This window comes from Piliocolobus tephrosceles, chromosome 16, assembly GCF_002776525.5.
Source record: "Piliocolobus tephrosceles isolate RC106 chromosome 16, ASM277652v3, whole genome shotgun sequence".
NCBI lineage: Eukaryota > Metazoa > Chordata > Mammalia > Primates > Cercopithecidae > Piliocolobus > Piliocolobus tephrosceles.
The window spans coordinates 53,465,525-53,487,476 of record NC_045449.1 but is presented as its reverse complement, the minus strand read 5'-3'; the positions used below and the strand labels follow the sequence as shown (position 1 = coordinate 53,487,476).

Below are 21,952 nucleotides of genomic sequence, written 5' to 3'. Positions count from 1 at the left end.
TTTCAACTTCCTGAGTTCTTGACTGTCCCATGGATACACACAGTTCAAAAGAGCGAGACACTGAGGGACTGGAGAAATGGGGAAGACTTGATTCCTATTTTTGCTCTGAAAATTCCAAGTTGAGTAGAGAACTAAGTGTGGGTTTCTTATTACGGTCCTGCAGAACCCCCAAGACAACAACCAAAAAACTGGCTCCAGTGACCACCGGGACCTCTGAGAGTAGCTTGTCGCATCAGTCAACCTGGTACAGCTCCAGCAGCTCCTGCAGGAGCCTCTCCTCCTCCTGGAGCCCACCAGACTGCTCCTCCAGACCCTGCTCCTCCCAGCTGAGCCCCTCCTTCATGGATCTGGGGACGCCCATGGCTTTCAGCTTCTGAAACAAGCCCTTGCAGCTCTCTCTCTCTGCCTGGCTCAGCAGGCTCAGGTTCAGTGTGAAGCGCCCAGTGCTCGCCAGGCTGCGTAGGATCCCCAGCACCGCTGCCCGGTCAGCCGGCCCCACGTGATCAGCCAGTGCCACCAGCAGCTCCCCGAGAAGTCCAAACCCCACATCTGTCTGGAAGAGGCGGCCCAGCTTTGGACCCCCAAGCTGCAGTAGAGTCTGGTAGCGCTCTGGCCCACTTAGCAAGTGTCGTCGCCAATCACGGTAGAAGTCAGCAGAGGTCTCTGGCTGGACGGGGGTTTTCTCCTGAATCACAAAGGAAGGAAAGGGAGTCAGGAGCTCTTCCAGTTGCTCTGCAACAGTGACAGTGAGGAGAACCTGTCGGTCTTCATCTTACTCCCTTCATCCTACTACTCTCTGAGCACTGGGAAGGCTGTGGTCCTTGGGGGCCTCATTTTCAGATGAGGAAGCTGGGGATGAGACAGGGAGGGCCCCCAAGGAATCCACACCATGATTTGAGATTCTCATTTATACTGGAATTTTCCTATTCAAGAATAGAGACATAGCTCTGGCCTTCAAGAGTAAGTTGGGGTTAACTGTAAGTCATATGGATGGGTTGATTGGAAATCTCAGGAAGAGAGAAAGGAACTCAAGGATCTGAATGTCGGGGTCTCTCTCTCAACACTGCCACAGGATCATTACACTAGACACCATACAACCCAGAGGCAGAGCAACCCAAATCTGATCTGAGAATGAAAGTCAAAGGTCTAAGGGAAGTGGAGCTTCCTAGCCCAACTTTCTGACTCGTTCTGCTCAGTTCAACTCAGCTTCACCATCTGCTGTTTGTTTTTCTTTCTGGGATTGGAGGCAGAAACCTATCTGTAGGTTTAACATGACAAATAAAGACGGTGTATGTGTGGTTAAAACAAAACAAAATGAAACGAAAAAACAGGATTGAAGCTTTAGGGCAGAGAATCCTGCTGGACTAAAGAGGCAGGGCCTCACCTACCGGGGAGATTTCAGTGGCCACATCCTGGAAGGTCCTTCCCTGAATAGTGTGACAGTTCCAGGGCACAGTTCTCTTTCCTCCCATCTTGTCCTTCCGCTCCAGTGGCTTCAGATGTGATGCAAGGACAATACCCCTGTGGGCAAAGGATAGAAATTAGGCAATGGACTTAATACTGTGTCTGTGGGCGTGAGGCAGACAGACTTTGCATGGTATAGGATGAACCTGTTACAGACCAATATGGCCATAATAATAACAATAACCACAGCGATAGCTGACTGCTTTCAAACACTTCACATGTGTCAGACCCTTGCTCAGTCTTACGCGCAAGAACTCATTTAATTATAACAGTTACTGTTTTACAGATAAATAATTGAGACTCAGACAGGTTAAGGAAATTGCATAAGATCAAATAGTAGAGGGTGGGGCCAGGACTGAAGCCCAGAATGGTTTGATTTCAGGGTTAACTACTATAGTCCACCATAACAGGAGGGCCTGAGAAAAACGGCAGTGAGCCAACCTGAACTCCTCATAGGAAGCCACTCTCTGTTCCACTGCCCGTAACTTGGCAGCATTCTCCCGTTTGTACTTCTCATCAGCAGTGAGTGCAGCCTGCAGCTCTTTCTCCAAAGCCTTGAAGTCGATGATGTCATTCCTTTCCATGGCCTGTGCCCAGGAAGGCAAAGGGAATACACGTCAGTGGACGGTCAATATCAGGGGAAAGAGGGTTATTGGATTATTCGCCAGAACACAAATGACCCCAAAGCACTCTGGACATTGTCACTCACACTGGGAGGTGTTACAAAAATCTGGTTTTCTATTTTATACAGACAAGTTGAATTTCACAGTGAGGACTTACACAAGACTAGTCCCTGAAAATAGAATACAGAGTCCTAACTTTCAATTTGGAGTTCTGTCTTAATTTTGCTCTGTGCCTCTAAAAATACTTTTAATTTTGGTGCTTCAGTCGAGGAGGCATTTGGATCTCAGAATTCAGTTTCTTCACTCTTCTCCCATAGGATTGTTCTACAGCAAGTTGTTTCAACAGGGGACCTCAGACAAAAGCAGAACTCTTGTTAGGTACCTTTGAGCTCAGGGATAAAGTTTCATTCTTCATTGAATGTCTTTAGTGAGGAAGGAGACTTTCACCCAAACCACACGCAATGACTGAGCCGGAAATCAAGCCGAAGGGGCAGAGGAAGGAGCTCAATGACCCTATCCCCAAATCCCTCTGTCCAGCCCAGGGCTGGAACAGAGGTCCCTAGGTACCTGGGCAATGTCTTTAGTTCTACCACTGTACTTCTGTAGCTTCTGCATATCTGAGGCTGACTGATTTCTACAGAGATATTCTTTTCTCTTGTTTAGACAGGGTCTTGCTCTGTCGCCCAGGCTGGAGTGCAGTGACATGATCTCGGCTCATTGCAACCTCTGCCTCTGGGGTTCAAGCAATTTTCGTGTCTCAGCCTCCCGAGGAGCAGGGACTACAGGCGTGCACCACCACGCCCGGCTAATTTTTGTATTTTTAGGAGAGACGGGGTTTCATCATGTTGGCGAGGCTGGTCTCGAACTCCCGACCTCAAGTGATCCGCGCACCTCGGCCTCCCAAAGTGCTAGGATTACAGGCGTGAGCCACCTGCAGAGAGATTCTCTACGTGGGTTCTAGTCGTGGCTCTGGCATTTACTTGTTGTGGGACCTCTCTGAACTGCAAACTCCTAGTGAGTTGAGTTAGATTTTGTGGCGGGGTCATCACCAACAGCCCTAGCGCAAGGAAGCAGGAGGTCCCTAACCAATTCCACGGCCACCCTACCCCAACGTGGGGAATCTGAACGCCAAGAAGGGGCTGGGCTGGCCAGTAACCGAACTCAAGTGTCCGGTTCTCAGCCCTCCCCAGGCATTTACTAACCCTTCCGTCCCCTTACTCAGGCTCCCGGACCTTCACCCCAGCAGCCCCGGCCTTGGTCCCCTTGTTTTCTTTGGCTATCCCCTGATAAGTCAACAGGAGGGCAGCCCTGCGCAGACCACGCCCACAGCTGTGGTTGCCCAGCAACTGTGCTAACAGCCTGGCCACGTGATCTGCCGGAAGGCCCCCATTTCAGGGTAGTCCCGAGGCGCCTGATCAGATTCGTTCATCCTCAGGTCTCACCCTCTTTGGAGCAGCCCACGTCTTGGGCTACTCGTCTTGGGGACCCGCTACTCCGCCTTGCCAGTTCCTGTCTCCGCGAGGGCATACCTCGGAACTGGTCCTCAGGCGGAGCGTTGTCCTCCCGGGCAGAAAGGCGACAGCGGCGTCTGCGGGGTCCTTCCTGGAGGCGGGCGCAGACGTTTCTTTGGCGTGGGGCGGAAGCGCGTTCTCCGGCGGCGGCCTGGGAACTCTTGGCTGAGCAGGCGGGAGGTAAGTTGAAGCGGCTCAGCGGCAAGGAATGGTTGTTCCAGGTGGGATAGGAAATTAAAGAGCGTCAGATCTGGAAGAGGCCTTATATGCTATCTGCCCCTTTCTCTTTACGGATGGGTAAATTGAGGCCGGGAGCGGAAAAAATAATGGAAGATCCTCTCCTCCGCGTGCCTCCCCAAAGCTTTCGAAGCGCGCACGCACGCACACACCTCGATTTCGGGGCTGCCTCTATAGCCTCAGTCCGTAAAATCGTATCCCTAGGAAGGAATGTTGCTCTAACTGTCCAGTCCCCTCGCTCACTCCCTTTTCCATCTGTGCCGCCTTCAGCCGTTGTCTGCCAAGTTCCCTCCGACGTTCCCTTTGAGCACCTGCATTGTAGCGGGAAGCGGCAGTGAGGTTTGTTACCATGAGGCTCTAGTTTTGTGTAACTGTGGGCAAATCAGATATATTCTCTGTACCTTGTTAGAGTCACTCATTATTTCGATAAATACTTATTGAGGGCTTAGTCTACGCTAGGCATTGTTGTAAGTGAACAAAACAAGCCCTTGCTTAAACTGTAGTTGGGGAAATGAACAGTAAACAACTAGATATAAGTCAGCTAGTGATAAATGTATAACATTTGTGAATAACAATAAAACTGAAAGTGGGGAATTGGAGAGTATGTATGGGGGACTTTTAGAGTGACAGAGCAGGTGACATTTTAGTGGAAACTTGATTGAAATAAAGGGACAAGGTGAAAATATCAAAGGGAAGAGCGTTTTGGACAAAGAGAATGGCAAGTGCAATGGCCCTGAGGCAGAACTGAACTTGGTTTTTTCCATGAACAGCTTTATATAAAAATTTTTTCAATCGGCTGGGCGCGGTGGGTCACGCCTGTAATCCTAGCACTTTGGGAGGCGGACGCGGGCAGATCACCCGAGGTCAGGAGTTGGAGACCAGCCTGGCCAAAATGGTAAAACCTCCTCTCTACTAAAAATACAAAAAAAAATTAGTCGGGCGTAGTGGTGCACGCCTGTAGTCCCAGCTACTCGGGAGGCTGAGGCAGGAGAATCTCTTGAACCCAGGAGGCAGAGGTTGCAGTGAACCGAGATCGTGCCGTTGTACTCCAGCCTGGGCAACAAGAGCAAAACTGTCTCAAAAAATATATATAAAATAAATAGATAAATAATTTCTTCAAGCCCTTGACTGGGGTCTTGGGAGAATGAGATAAGCATAAATGCGATAATAGCTTTTTGGAAGTAAAAAGAATCTGTATGCATGTGAAAGTTTCCATAATAATTTACATTTAGTTATTGGTCCTTGCAGCTCCGATTCTCTCTCTACATTCAGCACCCAGCAGGTGGCATTGAGTGAGGTGGAGGTATCAGTCTAATCCAAGAAATATCAGCATCTTAAAATTAAACATCCCATTCAGTTAACATTTATCCAGTTTCTACTTATGCAAGGTGCTGTCTTGGCTGTTGACTGTGTTAGCATTGGTACTTTTTTCTCAACTATTTGAAAATGTAAAATGCAGCTGGGTGCGGTGGCTCACAGCTGTAATCTCAGCACTTTGGGAGGCCGAGGCGGGCGAATCACCTGAGGTCAGAAGTTCGAAACTAGCCTGGCCAACGTGGTGAAACCCCATCTCTACTAAATAAATACAAAAATTAGCCAGGTGAGTTGGTGGGTGCCTGTAATCCCAGCTACTTGGGAGGCTGAGGCAGGAGAATCGCTTGAACCTGTGAGGTGGAGGTTGCAGTGAGTCAAGATCGTGCCACTGCACTCCAGCCTGGGCAACAGAGTGGGACTCTGTCTCAAAAAAATAAAAAAGTAAAACGCGTTCTTAGCTGGAGGACCATGCAAAAACAGGTGGAGGGGCCAGATTTGGCCACAGGTCAGAGTTTGTCAATTCTTGCCCTAAAATATTAGGAGGTGAAGAGGCATTGTGTCAGCAGCTTACTGTCAAATATTTGGGGAAAAGAAAGTTATTTGTACTGTTCTTGCCACTTTTTGGCATTATTTTAAAATTAAATTTAGTATCATAAAAGAAGTGAAGGGAAGAAGCGGGTGCTTGGAACACAGGGTTCTCATGATCAAGGATGGCAAAAAATAATGCTAGCTGTTTATTGAGCCTGGGACTCTGGTAGATTCTTTACACAGGGTGTTTTTTGTAATCCTCATAAACATTTATTCAGTGAGGATTATTCATTCCATTTTCCAGTTGAGGAATAAGAATCAGGTTTGGAGAGATGAAGCAACTTACCTGAAATTACATAGTTGTTAGTGACAAAATTAGGATTTGAATCTAAGTCTTCCAACTCCAGAGCCCTGATGCTCTAGTCTGTTATTTATTGCTTATAAACTATAGGTGGTGATGGTAATTAGTACAGTTAACTACTATTTGTTTATTTATTTTATTTATTTATTTTTTTTTTTTGAGACAGAGTCTTGCTCCGTCGCCCAGGCTGAAGTGCAGTGGTGCAATCTCAGCTCGCTGCAACCTCTGCCTCCTGGATTCAGGTAATTCTCCTGCCTCAGCCTCCTGAGTAGCTGGGACTACAGGTGCGTGCCACCACACCTGGCTAATTTTTTGTATTTTTAGTAGAGATGGGGTTTCACTGTGTTAGGCAGGATGGTCTCGATCTCCTGACCTTGTGATCTGCCCACCTTGCCCTCCCAAAGTGCTGGAATTACAGGTGTGAGCCACTGCACCCAGCCAGTTAACTAGTATTTAAGACAAGGTTAAACACTGATAAAGGTGCAAAAAGCTCTAGTAGGATAGGGGAATGAGAAATTGAGGAGCTAGGAAAGCTTGAAGGAGGTGGTGGCATTTGAACTGTTTCTTTGAATAGAATTTCAATAATTGTGGAATTACAGAAAAAACCCACAAAACACCACTTACTTACTAAGGGAAAATGAGTAACTTTACAATGGAGAGGCCTGGCAAACATCACCTTAAGGAAGTGATCAAAGTTAACGTTACCAACAATGGGGCAAATTGAAATCATGTATCACCTGATAGGAAATGCTTTGAGAAGCACAGTTCTCACATGTTCTCACAGCATCACTTCTATGATATTCCTGCCTAAAACACATAACCCGAATATTATCATAAGGTAACATCAGACAACCTCAAATTGAGGGACATCCTTAAGGATGTCATGACAGTCCTTGGAAGAGAAGACTGAAGATTGTAAATCCAAAGAGACTAAAGACATGACAACCAAATGCAAACATGATCCTGGATTGGATCCTTGGGCGTGTAAGATATTATTGGAACAATCTGTGAAACTTGAATGGGATCTGTAAATTAGGTGGTAGTAATGTGTGAATATTAATTTTCTGATTTTGATGGTTGTATTGTGGTTATGTAGGAGAATGTTCCTGTTTGTAGGAGTCACACAAGGTGAGGGAGAGGTTGGCAAACTTTGTTAAGGACTGGATAATATTTTAGACTTTGTGAGCCATATGGTTTCAGTCCCAACTACTCAACTCTGCTATTACAGTGTAAAGGCAACTGTAGATGATGTAAATGAATATGCATGTCTGTTTTCCAGTGAAGCTTTTTTTTTTTTTTTTTTGAGACGGAGTCTCGTTTTGTCTCCCAGGCTGGAATGCAGTGGCGCCACCTCAGCTCACTGCAACCTCCACCCCCTGGGTTCAAGGGATTCTCCTACATCAGCCTCCTGAGTAGCTGGAATTACAGGCATATGCCACCATACCCAGCTAATTTTTGTATTTTTAGTAGAGATAGGCTTTTGCCATGTTGACCAGGCTGGTCTCGAACTCCTAACCTCAGGTGATCTGCCCGCCTTGGCCTCCCAAAGTGCTGGGATTACAGGCGTGAGCCACCGTGCCAGGCCTCCCAATGAAATTTTTTAAGTAGACACAGACATTTGAATTCCTTATAATTAATTTTCATGTATCTTGAAATATTTTTCTTTTGACAATTTAAAAATGTTGAAAAGCATTCTTAGCTAGAGGGCCATGCAGAAACAGCTGGAGGGGCCAGATTTGGCCACAGGCCAGAGTTTGCACACCCTTACACTAAAGTATTAGAAGGTGATGAGCCACTGTGTCAACTGCTCACTTTCAAATAATTTAGGAAAAAGTAAGTTGTTTGTACTATTCTTGCCACTTTTTGACATTGAGTTATCTTAAAATTAAATTTGGTATTAGAAGTGGAGGAAGGGGACCTCCTCTTTTGGCTTTGGAGCGCCCCGCCCCGTCTCTGTAGGGGGAGCTTCTTCCTTCTGTCTTCTTTCCTTCTTGCCCGTTAAACTCTGCTTGAAACCAAAAAAAAAAAAGTGGAGGGAAGGCTACATAAATAGAGACAAGTAGGGCAGAGACTTGGGTAAAGTACTGGTCTTTGGGAGGAGCCTTCAGTAGATTGATGTCACTGGGAGGAGGCATGTGAAAGGGGTATGGCCAACCATAAGACTAGGTAGGTGGGGCCACCACATGGAGGCCTTGATTACCTTGCCAGAATCTAACTCCTCTCCTTGAATTTTAGCATCATGGACACCGACTTATATGATGAGTTTGGGAATTATATTGGACCAGAGCTTGATTCTGATGAAGATGACGATGAATTGGGTAGAGAGACCAAAGATCTTGATGAGGTAAAGCAGATATATTGCTCTTTTCATCTCGCTCTTACTTATTTTTATTTAAGACAAGGTCTCACTCTGTTGCCAGGCTGGAGTGCAGTGACGCAATCTCAGCTCACTGCAACCTCCACCTCCTGGGCTTAAGTGATCCTCCCATCTTGGCCTCCCAAGTAGCTGGGACTACAGGCATGCAACACCATGCCCAGCTAATTTTTTTATTTTTCATAGAGACAAAATGTTGCCCAGGCTGGTCTCGAACTCCTGAGCTCAAGAATCCACCCGCCTTGGCCTCCCAAAGTGCTGGGATTACAGGCATGAGCCACCATGCCCAGCCCCCTCTTTTCTTTTTTCTTTCTTTTTTTTTGTTTTTTTTTTTGAGACAGCCTCACCCTGTTGCCCAGGCAGGAGCACAGTGGCACCATCTTGGCTCACTGCAGCCTCTGCCTCCCGGATCCAAGCGATTCTCATGCCTCCGCCTCCTAAGTAGCTGGGATTACAGGTGTGTGCCACAATGCCTGGCTAATGTTTTTTGTATTTTTAGTAGAGACGGGATTTCACTGTGTTGTCCAGGCTGGTCTTGAACTCCTGACTTCAAGAAATCCACATGCCTCGGCCTCCCAGAGTGTTGGGATTACAGGTGTGAGCCAGTGCGCCTGGACAGATTTATTTTTTTTAATTACATTGAGGTATAACAGAGATGCATAGATTTTGGTAATGGAGACAGGAAAGAAAGATGTCCATTCTAAGACTGGGCGCATTGGCTCATGTCTGTAATCCCAGCACTTTGGGAGGCTGAGGTGGGCGGATGACCTGAGGTCAAGAGTTTGACACCAGTCTGGCCAACATGATGAAACCCCATCTCTATTAAAAATACAAAAATTAGCTGGGCATGGTGGCATGCACCTGTAGCCCCAGCTACTCTGGAGCCTAAGGCAGGAGAATCTCTTGAACCCAGGTGGAGATTGCAGTGAAACTCCATCTCAAAAAAATAAAAAAAATTAAAAATTTAAAAAACAATGATAAAAGAATATTGGTTTAGTTTTATTTTAGACTTGTTGAGCTACTATAGACTCAGTAGAGGTAATTACAGGCAGTCAGAAGTGATTATGTAAAATCCTGCAGTTAGATTCATAATATATTCAGCAGTATGGGGCAGGAGAAAACTGGCTTGATAGCTATTTTGGAGCCACCACCAGTAGGATATATGCGGCTGCCAAAAGAGCTAATGTAATCTTAGGCCACTTTAGTAGAAGTAGAGTGTAAGATGGTAGGAGGTAGCCAGTCTTATCACTGGAGGATTTTGTGTTCTTAAGGAAGAGGTTGGCATGCTACAATTTGTGTGAAGGAAAACAAGCACCCAGCAGTCCCTCTACCCACCTGCCTACACCTGTACTCATATACAGTGCCTTCCCTTCCATTCTTATGAATTATTTGTTCGTGCTTCTGTCTACTAGAAACTAATCCCATCCCTTATCACCTCTCAAGACCTTTGGCAGTTCTGCCCTCTCTCTCCTGTGTCATCAGTTTTCCCTACTGGATCATCCCTGTCAGCATACACAGAAAAAGTATCATTTCATCCTAAGACTCTCTTGACCCCATATCCCTCTTCATTTACCTCCAGATTTTCCCTGCTTTCCAATGCAGCACATCTCAAATGAGTTGTTCATAGTTACTATCTCCAGATCCTCTCCTCCCATTTTCCTTCAAACCCACTTCCATCCTTTTGCCTCTCCCATTCCACAGACTGCTCTTGTCAAGGTCACTAGTGACCTCTGCCTTGCTAAATCCCAAGGTCAGTTTCCAGCCCTCATCCCACATGACCTGCCTGCATCATCTGACCCAGCTGATCATTTCCTCTTTAAAATACTCTCTTCCTTTGGCTTTCAGAGAACCCCAGCTTTTCCTCCTCACTGACCATCCCTTCTCAGCCTTTGCTGCTGCTTCCTCATCATCTCCCTGACCTCCAAATGTCGGCAGGCCCAGGGCTCCATTCCTCAGACCTCTTCTCTGTCTACACTCACTCCTCTGGGGATCTCATCCAGTCTATCAAATAACTTGCATTCACGACGACTCAGATTTGTATCTCCAATCTGGACTTTCCTCTTGAATGTCACGTTTGTATGTCCACCTTCCTACATGGCGTCTCTGCTTAATGTCTGACAGGGAATCTCAAACCTGGCGTTATCTTACACATTAAGTACTGAGCTTTCCCTGCCCTGCTCTCCCAACCTGCTCTTACAGTCTTTCTTCCTCATCTCAATAAAGGCAAGGCTGTTTTCCAGTGCTCAGATCAAAAACTTTGCTGCTTCTCTTTTTTCTCATACCTCCTTTCAGTTCAGTAGAAAACAGTTTTGACTCTACCTTTGTAATGTATCCAGAATTCAGCCTCTCCTCACCACCTTCCCAGTTCCTACTCTGTCTAGTCCAAGCCACCATCACTGTTCTTTCTTTCCTGAGTTACTGCAGTAGCCCCCTAACTAATCTCCTTGTTTCTGGTGTATTCTCAGCATAGGGTCTGGAGTGGTTCTTTTAAAACAGAAATCTGATCGTATCACTTCTCTGCTCCAAACCCCTGGTGCAGAGTTTCTTCATCTCAGTACTGTTGACATTGGGGCCAGATAATTCTGTGAGGATTCTGTGTGTTGTAGAATGTTTAGCAGCATCCATGGCCTCTACCCACTGGATGCTAATGGCGCCTGCCTCACTACTTTTGCTCTAGAGTAAAAGTAAAGTCCAATTTCTTAGAGTGGTCTCGAAGATCCTGTGTATTTGCCTCCCGTGTGATCACAGCTTCCTGTTCCCCAATCCTTCGCTCCATTCTCGCCATATTGGCTTTCTTGCTAAACCTCAAAGTTGCCACATGCTCTTGGCTCTGGGCCTTTGCATTCTCTGTTTCATCAGCCGACTAGAATGCTCTTCCCCAGATACCTGTAGAGCTTATTCTCTCTCTGCAGATTTTTTGCTCCAGTAGTACCTCTTTTTCCTTCATTGCCTTAGTTCTAACACCTGGAACAGTGCTTTGCACATATTACATGCTCAGTAAGTGTTTTAGGACATAAAGGGTGATCTGGTAGCCACCTTAGATTATTTGAAAAAGTTTTTAGCAGAAGCGAGAATGACTTCGTTAATGTTGCATGTGACTATGGATTAATTTGTAAGGAGGTAGAATTGAAGTTGTTTAATTGTAAAGTGTACAATTTAATGGCTTTTAGGGTATTCATAGAGTCACGCAACTGTCATCACAATCAATTTTAGAACATTTTCATTATCTCAGAAAAAACTCCATACCCCTTAACCTTGTTGCCCTCCCACCCACACCTACCCTGCCAGCCTTGGGCAATCTGCTTTCTGTCTGTATAGATTTGCTTATTCTGAATATTTTCATATAAATGGAATCATATAATATGCAGGTTTTTCAGTCTGGCCTCTTTACTCACATCATGTTTTCAAGGCTCATCTGTGTTGTAGCATGTGTATACCTATAGCAAGTACAGGTATTTTGTTTGTTTTTGCTGCCGAATCCTTTGTATGGATGGACCACATTTCGTTTATCCAGTTATCAGTTCATCGACATTTGGTTGTTCCCATTTTTTGCCTGTTGTAAATAATGCCACTATGAACACTGATTACTAAGTTTTTGTGTGGCCATAAGTTTTCATTTGTCTTGGGTATATACTTAGGAGTGGACTTGCTGGGTCATATGTAACTGTGTTGAATTGAACATTTTGAGGAACTGCCAAACTATTTTCCAAAGCAGCTGCACCTCTTTCCCATCAGCAGTGTGTGAGGTTTCAGTTTCTCCACATCCTTACCGGCATCTGTTATTATCTGTCACAAAGTTATTTTCCAACAACAATTATGTGGATATAAGTGAAAATGTTAAAGGTATGGGCTTATCCCCAGTTTTTACCTCTGTCTTCTGGTTTCTGCTCTTGGAGAAAGTTGCTTTTTTTCCCCCTAAAGGGCGGTGCTATGATTTGTTTTCTCCAGTCTCAACCCACTTGTGACCAGTGGCCCACATTCAGGAAGGGGCAAGTTTGAATCAGGAGCACTGTCCATGGCCTTGGCTTAGAGTCTTCTCTTTGTGAACGGTCTCAAAGGAGTGGAACCTGCCCCACTGGCATAGAACTCAGAATAAGAAGCTGGCCAGCATGCACAGTCAGGGCTCTCACTCATGGAGGTGGTCAGACATCAAACAGGAAAGGCGTGTGCCTCTTCAATTCTCCTTCTCCCTCTTGCTTTCAGATGGATGATGATGACGATGACGATGACATAGGAGATCATGACGATGACCACCCCGGGATGGAGGTGGTGCTGCATGAGGACAAGAAGTACTACCCGACAGCCGAGGAGGTGTATGGCCCTGAGGTGGAGACCATAGTTCAAGAGGAAGATACTCAGCCTCTCACAGGTACGTCAGGAGGGGCTGGGCTGTGAGGAGGTGAAATTGAAACCTGGAAACTTCGTTTCATAGCTCTCAGCAAACCTTAAGAGTTCAGTAAATGAATTGATCAGTTTTTCTTTACTACCTTCAGGTACTGTTTCTGGTTTAAGATTCAGTTAATCCTCTTTTAATATTCAGTAAAGCTCTTAACTAGTTTCTAGGTAAATAAGAGTTATTTCTTATTTATATGCTATCAGTTTAGGTGCATGAAGACTCATTAAGTTTATTTACCCTGTGGCCTGATACGTTTTTCCATCCAAATAACTCCAACCCTTTTAACCAGTTCTCATAATGTGTATTGTCCATTTCTTTTTCTTTTTTTGAGACGAAGTCTTGCTCTGTCGCCCATGCTGGATTGTAGTGGCATAGTCTTGGCTCACTGCAACCTCCCCCTCCCTGGTTCAAGCAGTTTTCCTGCCTCACCTTCCCTAGTAGCTGGGATTATAGGCATCTGCCACCACGCCTGGCTAATTTTTGTATTTTTAGTAGAAACGGGGTTTCACCATGTTGGCCAGGCTTGTCTTGAACTCCTGACCTCAAGTGATCTGCCTGCCCTGTCCTCCCAAAGAGCTGGGATTACAAGCGTGAGCCACTGCACCCAGCTTTATTGTTCATTTCTTAATAGTTTTCATAGGCTGGAAGTGGTGGCTCATGCCTGTAATCCCAGCACTTTTGGAGGCCAGAGCGGGAGGATCGCTTGAGCCCAGCAGTTCGAGACCAACCTGGGCAACATGGTGAAACCCCATCTCTACAAAAAAGTACAGAAATTAGCCGAGCACGATGGTGGACGCCTCCCAGCATCTCGGGAGACTGAGGTGGGAGGATCACTTGATCGTGCCATGTGTACGCTTCAGCCTGGGTAACAGGGTGAAACCCTGTGTCCCAAGTTTTCATTGATCTTTTGGAAAGTAATTGCATCTTATAAATGCAAGGAAAGATCTTGAACTGACATTGACCTCAACCTACATCCATTCCCTCTCCCTCCCTCCCACTCTTGCTCAAAATGATGCCCAGACTTCTCTTTCCACAATTCAAGGTCCTTCACTGTCTCATGCCAAACAGCATTTCCAAAACTTTCTCAACGTGAGTGATCCTTGAGAGTAAAATAAATTGATGTCATACATCATACATTCCGAAAGGTCAGTCCAATGGAATAGTGCTCCGTATTTTTATGTTTTATGCCCACCTACACATCACTACCTTTTTTTTTTTCTTCTAGAACCCATTATTAAGCCAGTAAAAACCAAGAAATTCACTCTGATGGAGCAGACATTACCTGTTACAGTGTATGAGATGGAGTAAGTTACAAGGTTTCTCAGCTTCTCTGCAGGAATGCTGTGGGTACATGTTTTTGTAGAGATAGGAGGTGGTTTGTGGCTGAAATAGCCAGTAAATTGTGGCAATACATAGCTCTCAAATTCTCCTTCAGCTTGTGTGGCTGCTGGGATATTTGGGCTCAATCTTAACTTCTCTCTTGGTGTTCATCCAGATGTTAGCTGTTTCCTCTTCTTCCAGATCTTTAGTTTGATGTTGAAAGCCAGCCTTTAAGACAGATCTGGGTATTACAGTTATCATTGTTGGGTCCACCAGAGCCTGTTTGGACTTAGTAAGACTGCTGAGTATTTTAGGAACATGTTAGCTTTTTATTTTGTTTTTGTTGCTGTTGTTTTGAGATAAGGTCTCGTTTTGTTGCTCAGGCGGGAGTGCAGTGGCACAATCACAGCTCATTGCAGCCTTGACCTCCCAGGCTCAATAGATGTGTCTGCCTCAGCCTCCTGAGTAGCTGGGACTATAGGAACATACCACCACGCCTGGCTAATTTTTGTGTTTTTTGTACGGTTTCACTATGTTGCCCAAGTTGGTCTCAAACTCCTGGGCTTAAATGATTCTCCTGCCTTAGTTTCCTAAAGTGCTGAGATTACAGGCGTGAGCCGCCAGGTAATCTCAACTCTTTATTTTGAAAAGGAGAGCAAAAGCAGGTAGATATGTGTGTAGGATCATTTAGGTGCTCTCTCTCTCTCTTTTTTTTTTTTTCTTTTTCCGATGCGGAGGCTCACTTTGTTGCCCAGGCCAGAGTGCAGTGGGGTGGTCTCAGCTCTCTACAACTTCCACCTTCCAGGTTCAAGTGATTCTCCTGCCTCAGCCTCCTGAGTAGCTGGGATTACAGGCACATGCCACCACATTCAGCTAATTTTTGTATTGTTAGTAGAGATGGGGTTTCACCATGTTGGAAGTCCTGGCTGAGTGCGGTGGCTCATCCCAGCACTTTGGGAGGTCGCGGCGGGTGGATCACCTGGGGTCAGGAGTTTGAGACCAGCCTGACCAACATGGTGAAACCCTGTCTCTGCTGAAAATGCAAAAATTAGCTGGTCATGGTGGCCTCGGCCTCCCAGAGTGTTGGGATTACAGGCATGAGCCACTGCTCCTGGCCTAATTTTTTTGTATTTTTAGTAGAGACAGGGTTTCACCATGTTGGCCAGGCTGGTCTTGAACTCCTGACCTCAGGTGATCCGCCCACCTTGGCCTCCCAAAGTGCTGGGATCACAGGGGTGAGCCACCATGCCCAGCCTCTTCCTTTTTTAGTCTTGCTATTTTACTGTTAAATCCCTGTGATAGTCCATTCACAGATCGTGTTACCTCTTGGATAAGTTTCTTGCATTCCCAAAGCCAGAGCTATGTAAGTATAGACATTCACATCTGCCTGAGGGCTCTCCAATTGGTCTGAAAGTTGTTCCTGGCTAAAAATACCTGAATCTTCAACTCCACTCCTCATTTGGAAACTTTTGCCAATGTCTCTTTTCTCTTTTCCTTTGTCCTTTCAGTTTCTTGGCAGATCTGATGGATAACTCAGAGCTCATCAGAAATGTGACCCTTTGTGGACATCTCCACCATGGCAAGGTAAGAGAGAACTTTCAACTACTTGGAACAGGATTTCTCTTTTGTGCCTGCTCATGTTTTAGCCCTTAGAGTCACAGCGGTTGAGGTTTGAGGTCACAAGGCTCAACCTACTGACTCGGGGTACTGCATGCCTGGTATGAAGCCATACTGTGAAATTCTGGCTTTTCTGAAGCAGCAGGTGGAGCCTGTTCCTGAGCCTTGTGTCTACATCTGGACAGAAGATGGGAAATTGAGCCTTATCTGATTTTTATAAGTTTTCATTTCCTGAGGGATGCCTGTCTAAGAAAGATTTCATCTTTTATTTGAAAATAATCCTGTGGCTTCAGTGTTAATTCTTTGCTGTCCCATAACCCTCCTTGCTCTCCTTTTTCTCTCCTTATCCCTAAATTATGTGGTGTATTGGGAGCTGGGGGAAGCGCACAGTAAATTTACCTCTGTGGTTGGCAGGTGTTAACTGTTTCTTCCCTTTTAGACATGTTTTGTAGATTGTTTAATTGAGCAGACTCACCCGGAAATCAGAAAGCGCTATGACCAAGATGTAAGTAGAACTTCTGTTGAGGGTTTAGGATGAACCATTCAGAACAGAGATGTCTCTCTCCTCCTTCCTTCACCCTTCCTGTTCTCCATAAATAATGACGCCTCCAAAGTGCAGCTTTATAATTGTGATCTCTATTAATAGGCTGTAAGAAAATAATTTCAACTTTCTCAGGAGCATAGAGAATATTGAGCTGCAGTATTTTTGGATGATCCGTTTTGCACTTGGGATCCCTCCTCTGTTATGATATGTCCTGACTTTCATAGTCTATTCTTTGCTGTCATAGTATTAATAGCCTGCTCTATAAATATGATACAATTGTACCTGGTTTTCATGGTAAATTTAAATGCCTGTGAATGAGGCCAACTGTGGCTGCAAGTCTCAGTGCAATAAATGTTCAATCCCTGCCAGATTGATTGTTTTAACACTCTAGCATGAAGGCTGACATGTGTCTCCCTTTACCGTGCTAAGAATTCTGTGCATTTGATATAAATTAGCTCTCAGCTATACCTAGTCTTTAGTGACCTCCTCCAACTCAAAAAGAGCGGTGGCTCATGCCTGTAATTGCAGCACTTTGAGAGACCAGGACAGGAGGATCACTTGAGGTCAGGAGTTTGAGACCAGCCTGGCCAACATGGTGAAACCCCATGTCTACTAAAAATGCAAAATGTAGGCCGGGCGCGGTGGCTCAAGCCTGTAATCCCAGCACTTTGGGAGGCCGAGACGGGCGGATCACGAGGTCAGGAGATCGAGACCATCCTGGCTAACACGGTGAAACCCCCTCTCTACTAAAAACACAAAAACTAGCCGGGCGAGGTGGCGGGCGCCTGTAGTCCCAGCTACTCCGGAGGCTGAGGCAGGAGAATGGCATAAACCCGGGAGGCAGAGCTTGCAGTGAGCTGAGATCCAGCCACTGCACTCCAGTCCGGGCGACAGAGCGAGACTCCGCCTCAAAAAAAAAAAAAAAAAAAAAGCAAAATGTAGCTGGGTGGGCTCGGTGGTGTGCACCTGTAGTTCCAGCTACTTGAGGGGCTGAGGCAGGAGAATCGCTTGAACCTGGGAGGCAGAGGTTGCAGTGAGCCAAGATTACACCACTGCACTCTAGCCTGGGTGACCGAGTGAGACTCTGTCTCAAAAAAAGACAAAACCACAACCAAAAAACCCGGCCGGGCGTGGTGGCTCACACCTGTAATCCCAGCACTTTGGGTGGCCGAGCTGGGTGGATCACATGAGGTCAGGAGTTCAAGACCAGCCTGACCAACATGGTGAAACCCTGTGTCTACTGAAAATACAAAATTAGCTGGGCGTGGTGGCGCACGTCTACAATCCCAGGTACTTGGGAGGCTGAGGCAGGAGAATCTCTTGAACCCAGGAGGCAAAGGAGGTTGCAGTGAGCCAAGATTGTGCCATTGCACTCCAGCCTTGGCAACAAGAGTGAAACTGTCTCCAAAAACATAAAAATAAAAAAATCCCTGCACACACCCGGGAACATTTCCAGCTGGGAGGGCACTGGTCTCATTGTCTGGAATTGCTGTGGGGACACCCTGCTCTCTGTCTCTCTTTAATCTCAAAGAAACCCTTGAGCTGGGAGGTGGTGAGGGAAAGTGATTGATGGTTCGTTTGTGGGAGAGGAGTCTGAACTCAGGTGGGAACAACAGTTAATTGAATTCAGGTGGTAACAACAGTTAATTGAATTCAGATGGTAACAACAGTTAATTGAACTCGGGTGATAACAACAGTTAATTTTTTTCAGCTGTGCTATACTGACATCCTCTTCACAGAGCAAGAGGTAAGCATGCCTTGTGCAATCCGATTGTTGCCTACACCAGACCCAGCAGTAAGTCTTGTAGGGAATGTAGAGGAGCCTTTATGATAGCATTTTAGTTCATACCCTACTCCTTTCTCTCCACTTCTCACATCCCATCTCCTTCTTCCCCCAGTTACTCCAGGGTTATAACTTAAAAAAGAACTGGGTAGGCAAGCTGTAGGTTAGGAGGGGAACCCTCCTGTTCTTGACTAGATTAAATTTGGCCTAATATAGGGCAAATACTAAGAGGTGATGTCTGCATTTGTGCTTTAAGTTACACAGAAGCTCAACGTGATTTTTTTAAAATGACATCATTCTTTAAAAACCCGCAGGATGACTCCATCCATATGATGACCTCTTTCTAGGAGTAGCTTCTCTTTGAAAATGGGTTCCTATATCTTTGTGTTCCTCTTTTTGTCTTTCCATCCGGATCTTTCTCTCTACTCTCTGACCCCTTCTCTTTCCCACCTCTTATTTCTGTCCCTTTTTCCTAATGGAAGTTTTAAGTATAAATAAGTATGGTTAACTAAAGGCACTTGGAATTAGTAAAGATAGATAGGCAGTCAATGTTAGCTGTTACTGTTTTATAATGCATTTATATATTTGTTTGACTGGAGTTTTAAACAAATGTTTATTCCTGTTATAGCTTTTATATTTCTTTTTTTAAAAAAACCTAAAATACCCCAGATTGTTTCTTTTTACTTTCAAGGTGCTCGGCTATTTTTGTTTCTCATGTATAAAGAAGATGAGATTCTAGGACCCTGGATTCTCTGATAAGGCTTAATACTGTTTTGTTAGCAGTAAATCATTTTCATCTTTTCATACTTGAAACAAGCCCCCCAAAAATGCTATCTAACACCGAGATATTTTATCTTCAAGGTCATGCTGGCTAGAAGCCTAGATAAAAATCACCCACTATAAGGAGAGCCATCATTGTAATTTACTAGTAATTGGGGAGCCCCAAAAGCAAAATGAACCCCTCTTGCATAGAAAGAGGTCTTGACCACTCTTTGTTTCTTTCAGAGAGGTGTAGGCATCAAAAGCACTCCTGTGACAGTGGTCTTGCCAGACACCAAAGGAAAATCTTACCTCTTCAATATCATGGACACTCCAGGTAAGACATCCTTTGGCTTTTGATTATTGGAACCTTGTCTTGGTTTTGCGTGTGTCTTCTCACTTTCCAGAGCAGAACAGAGCAGTGCATCTTTGTTTTTATATTCCCTCACCTTCATTGACACCATTTTCAGTTTTGACTCTCTCCTTTGTTTCTGACTGTTAATTTAGCAAGCATTGTACTCCAGGCCTCCTATTTCATGTCTTTACTCTTTTGAATATTTAAAAATGTTAGGGAATTGTATTCATTTGTTCATTTCAGCCCGTCAGGCCCCATGCTATCTGCTGGGGAGCTAAAGGTGAGTCAGAGCCAGTTCCTGGCCTCAAGTACTCTCAGTCTTTCAAAGGAGACTGGTGAACATACAGATGACCTTGGGAGCAGCACCCCTTGGCTAACTCTTCCTCCTATTGAAAGGACCAACTGGGGCAGAGTTTTTAAAAACTGAAAGGTTTTAAGTTTTGGCTGATTTGTCTTCTTGGCACCATCTGATGCCCAATGTGGTGATACCTCTCAGCCCGTGCCCCCATAGCACCTCGCCAGGAACTGCCTTCCTCAAACAGCACACTGTGCTCCAGGCCCTCCTTTGCCTTTTCTCCTGCCTCCAGATTGTCTTGAGTCCCACAGAACTCTGCTCACTGCTGATTAGGCTAAGCTGGTGTGTGATGTGGACTCATGCTCTCCTGGGCACTTCCCTCTTTTTATGTAGGGAGCCTCCCGTAGAAAAGCTTAATGCAAGGATATGATTCTAATGGGGGATATTTTTACCCTGCAGTGGGTTATGGCAAGGAGGGAAAGAGGGTATTTGGAGGTTCACAGGCTTTGAAGTGCCCCCTCAGTTCACCGTACCAGTTAATTGTGCTTTATCCTGCGCCAAGTGATGACTTACTTAGTGTTTGCTTTTCAGGACATGTGAACTTCTCTGATGAGGTCACAGCTGGCTTGCGCATCTCAGATGGAGTGGTTCTTTTCATTGATGCTGCTGAGGGGGTGAGTCAGACTCAGCTCCCAGAATCTCATCCACCCTGTTATGTTTGCCCCCCACAATACCCAGAGCACTAAGTGAGCTGGGAGCCAGAGAACCTTGAAACTCTCCGGGATTAAGGCTCAAATTTGCTCTAAAATTAAAGCAGCAAATGAAGTTCAAAATTAATTCTCACCAGGTGTGGTGGCTCGCACCTGTAATCCCAGCACTTTGGAAGGCTGAGGTGAGTGGATCACCTGAGGTCAGGAGTTCAGGACCAGCCTGGCCAACATGGCAAAACCCCGTCTCTACCAAAAATACAAAAATTAGCCAGGTGTGGTGACCCTTGCCTGTTAGCCCAGCTACTCATTAGGCTGAAGCAGGAGAATCACTTGAGCCTGGGAGTGAGTTGGAGGTTACAGTGAGCCAAGATTGTGCCACTTCACTCCAGCCTGGGCGACAGAGTGAGACATTCTCTCAAAAAAAGAAGAAAAAAGTAATCAATGTGGGTGCCCTTGCTTCCTGCTCAGTGAAGCTCAAAATAAGACTCATCGCTATTCAGAAAACGCAAAGATAAAATGACAAATGTAAATGAAAGGAAGGGAGGAGAGTATGTTCTTGTAAGTGGATTTTTAATATTAGTTACGATTTTCCAAGAGATTGGAGTTGAAAGACCAGGGTGTCTTCTGTATTCCTGAATTGAGAGATGGAACACTTTGGCTATCCTCATACATGTTGTCATTGGTGAGACAGCCAGCAGAGGGAGCCAGAATTGTCTTTTTTTTTTTTTTTTTTTTTTTTTACTGATTTTCCATTTTGGAATAACAGCAAACTGAAAAGTTGCAAGAATTGTTCAAAGAACCCACCCTCATTTACTTCGTAATTCTCTACACGTTCAGACACACACAGAGAGACAGGTGTGTATATTTTCCCCTTGAACCGTTTGAAAGTGAAATATTTCAGAATGTATTTTCTAAGAATAAGGACATTCACCTACATAACCACAGTACAGTTGCCAAAATCAGAAAATTTAACATTGATACAATCCTGTTGTACAGTCTTTTCTACAGACCTTATTCAGTTTTACTGATCATACCAACAATTTCCATTATAGAATATTTCCCCTAATCCGCAGTGATGCATAGCATTTAGTTTTCATGATTTTCAAGTCTCTGAATTGAAGCTGTTCTTTAGTCTCTCTTGGTCTTTTATGACATTGGCAATTTTGAAAAGTACAGGGCATTTATTTTGTAGAATGTCTTTCAATTTGGGTTTGTCTAATACTTCCTCATGATTAGGCTTGGTTATTAGAATCTGGTTATTCCGCTCCTTATCAGACTTTACTAGTTTTGTCATCCATTGATGATTCTTGGCTTATTCCTACAATAGTTGCAAATAGTGAGTCTTCTAACTCTTATTCCTTCTGTTTTGTTTTGTTTTTGAGATGGAGTCTTGCTTTGTTGCCCAGGCTGGAGTGAAGTGGGGTGATCTCAGTTCACTGCAACCTCTGCCATTTGGGTTCAAGCGATTCTCCTGTCTCAGCCTCCAAGTAGCTGGGATTACAGGTGCACGCCACCAAGCCTGGCTAATTATTGTATTTTTAGTACAGACAGGGTTTCACCATGTTGGCCAGACTGGTCTCAAACTCCTGACCTCAGGTGATCCTCCCACCTAGGCCTCCCAAAGTGTGGGGATTACAGGCGTGAGCCACTGCGCGTGGACATTGCTTTTGTTGTTGTTGTTTTGTTTTGTTTGTTTGTTTGTTTTGAGACGAAGTCTTGCTCTGTCGCCCAGGCTGGAGTGCAGTGGCCGGATCTCAGCTC

General features: G+C 45.2%; 2 protein-coding genes across 8 annotated transcripts in view; one reads left to right on the top strand and one right to left on the bottom strand.

Annotated features, from left to right (window-relative positions):
- Positions 1–100: 100 nt before the first annotated feature.
- Positions 101–2,048, bottom strand: CCDC103 (coiled-coil domain containing 103). Of its 4 annotated transcripts, none has more exons than XM_023191386.1 (3): positions 1,906–2,048; positions 1,389–1,521; positions 101–685 (listed from the first exon to the last, which is right to left on the bottom strand). In XM_023191386.1, the coding sequence occupies exons 1-3, from the start codon at positions 2,046–2,048 to the stop codon at positions 233–235; spliced, it is 729 nt and encodes a 242-aa protein (XP_023047154.1). In that variant the 3' UTR covers positions 101–232. The 4 variants fall into 4 exon arrangements, with proteins under 4 accessions (XP_023047154.1, XP_023047155.1, XP_023047156.1 ...); XM_023191387.1 differs by having other exon boundaries at positions 651–685; positions 1,385–1,521; XM_023191388.1 differs by having other exon boundaries at positions 651–682; positions 1,385–1,521.
- A 1,429-nt stretch (positions 2,049–3,477) lies between these two features.
- The window catches only part of EFTUD2 (elongation factor Tu GTP binding domain containing 2), a 46,271-nt gene continuing 27,796 nt past the window's right edge, over positions 3,478–21,952 (top strand). Inside the window, exons 1-9 of one of the 4 annotated variants that reach the window (XM_023191391.1) lie at positions 3,478–3,778; positions 8,274–8,382; positions 12,616–12,781; positions 14,034–14,112; positions 15,637–15,712; positions 16,185–16,250; positions 18,001–18,036; positions 19,078–19,168; positions 20,073–20,155. In XM_023191391.1, coding sequence (XP_023047159.1) covers positions 8,278–8,382; positions 12,616–12,781; positions 14,034–14,112; positions 15,637–15,712; positions 16,185–16,250; positions 18,001–18,036; positions 19,078–19,168; positions 20,073–20,155 — 702 coding nt within the window. In that variant the 5' untranslated portion in view covers positions 3,478–3,778; positions 8,274–8,277. Of the gene's footprint in view, positions 3,779–6,224; positions 6,323–8,273; positions 8,383–12,615; positions 12,782–14,033; positions 14,113–15,636; positions 15,713–16,184; positions 16,251–18,000; positions 18,037–19,077; positions 19,169–20,072; positions 20,156–21,952 lie in introns of those variants that run through there. The other 3 variants (XM_023191392.2, XM_023191393.1, XM_023191394.1) reach the window with 3 other exon arrangements.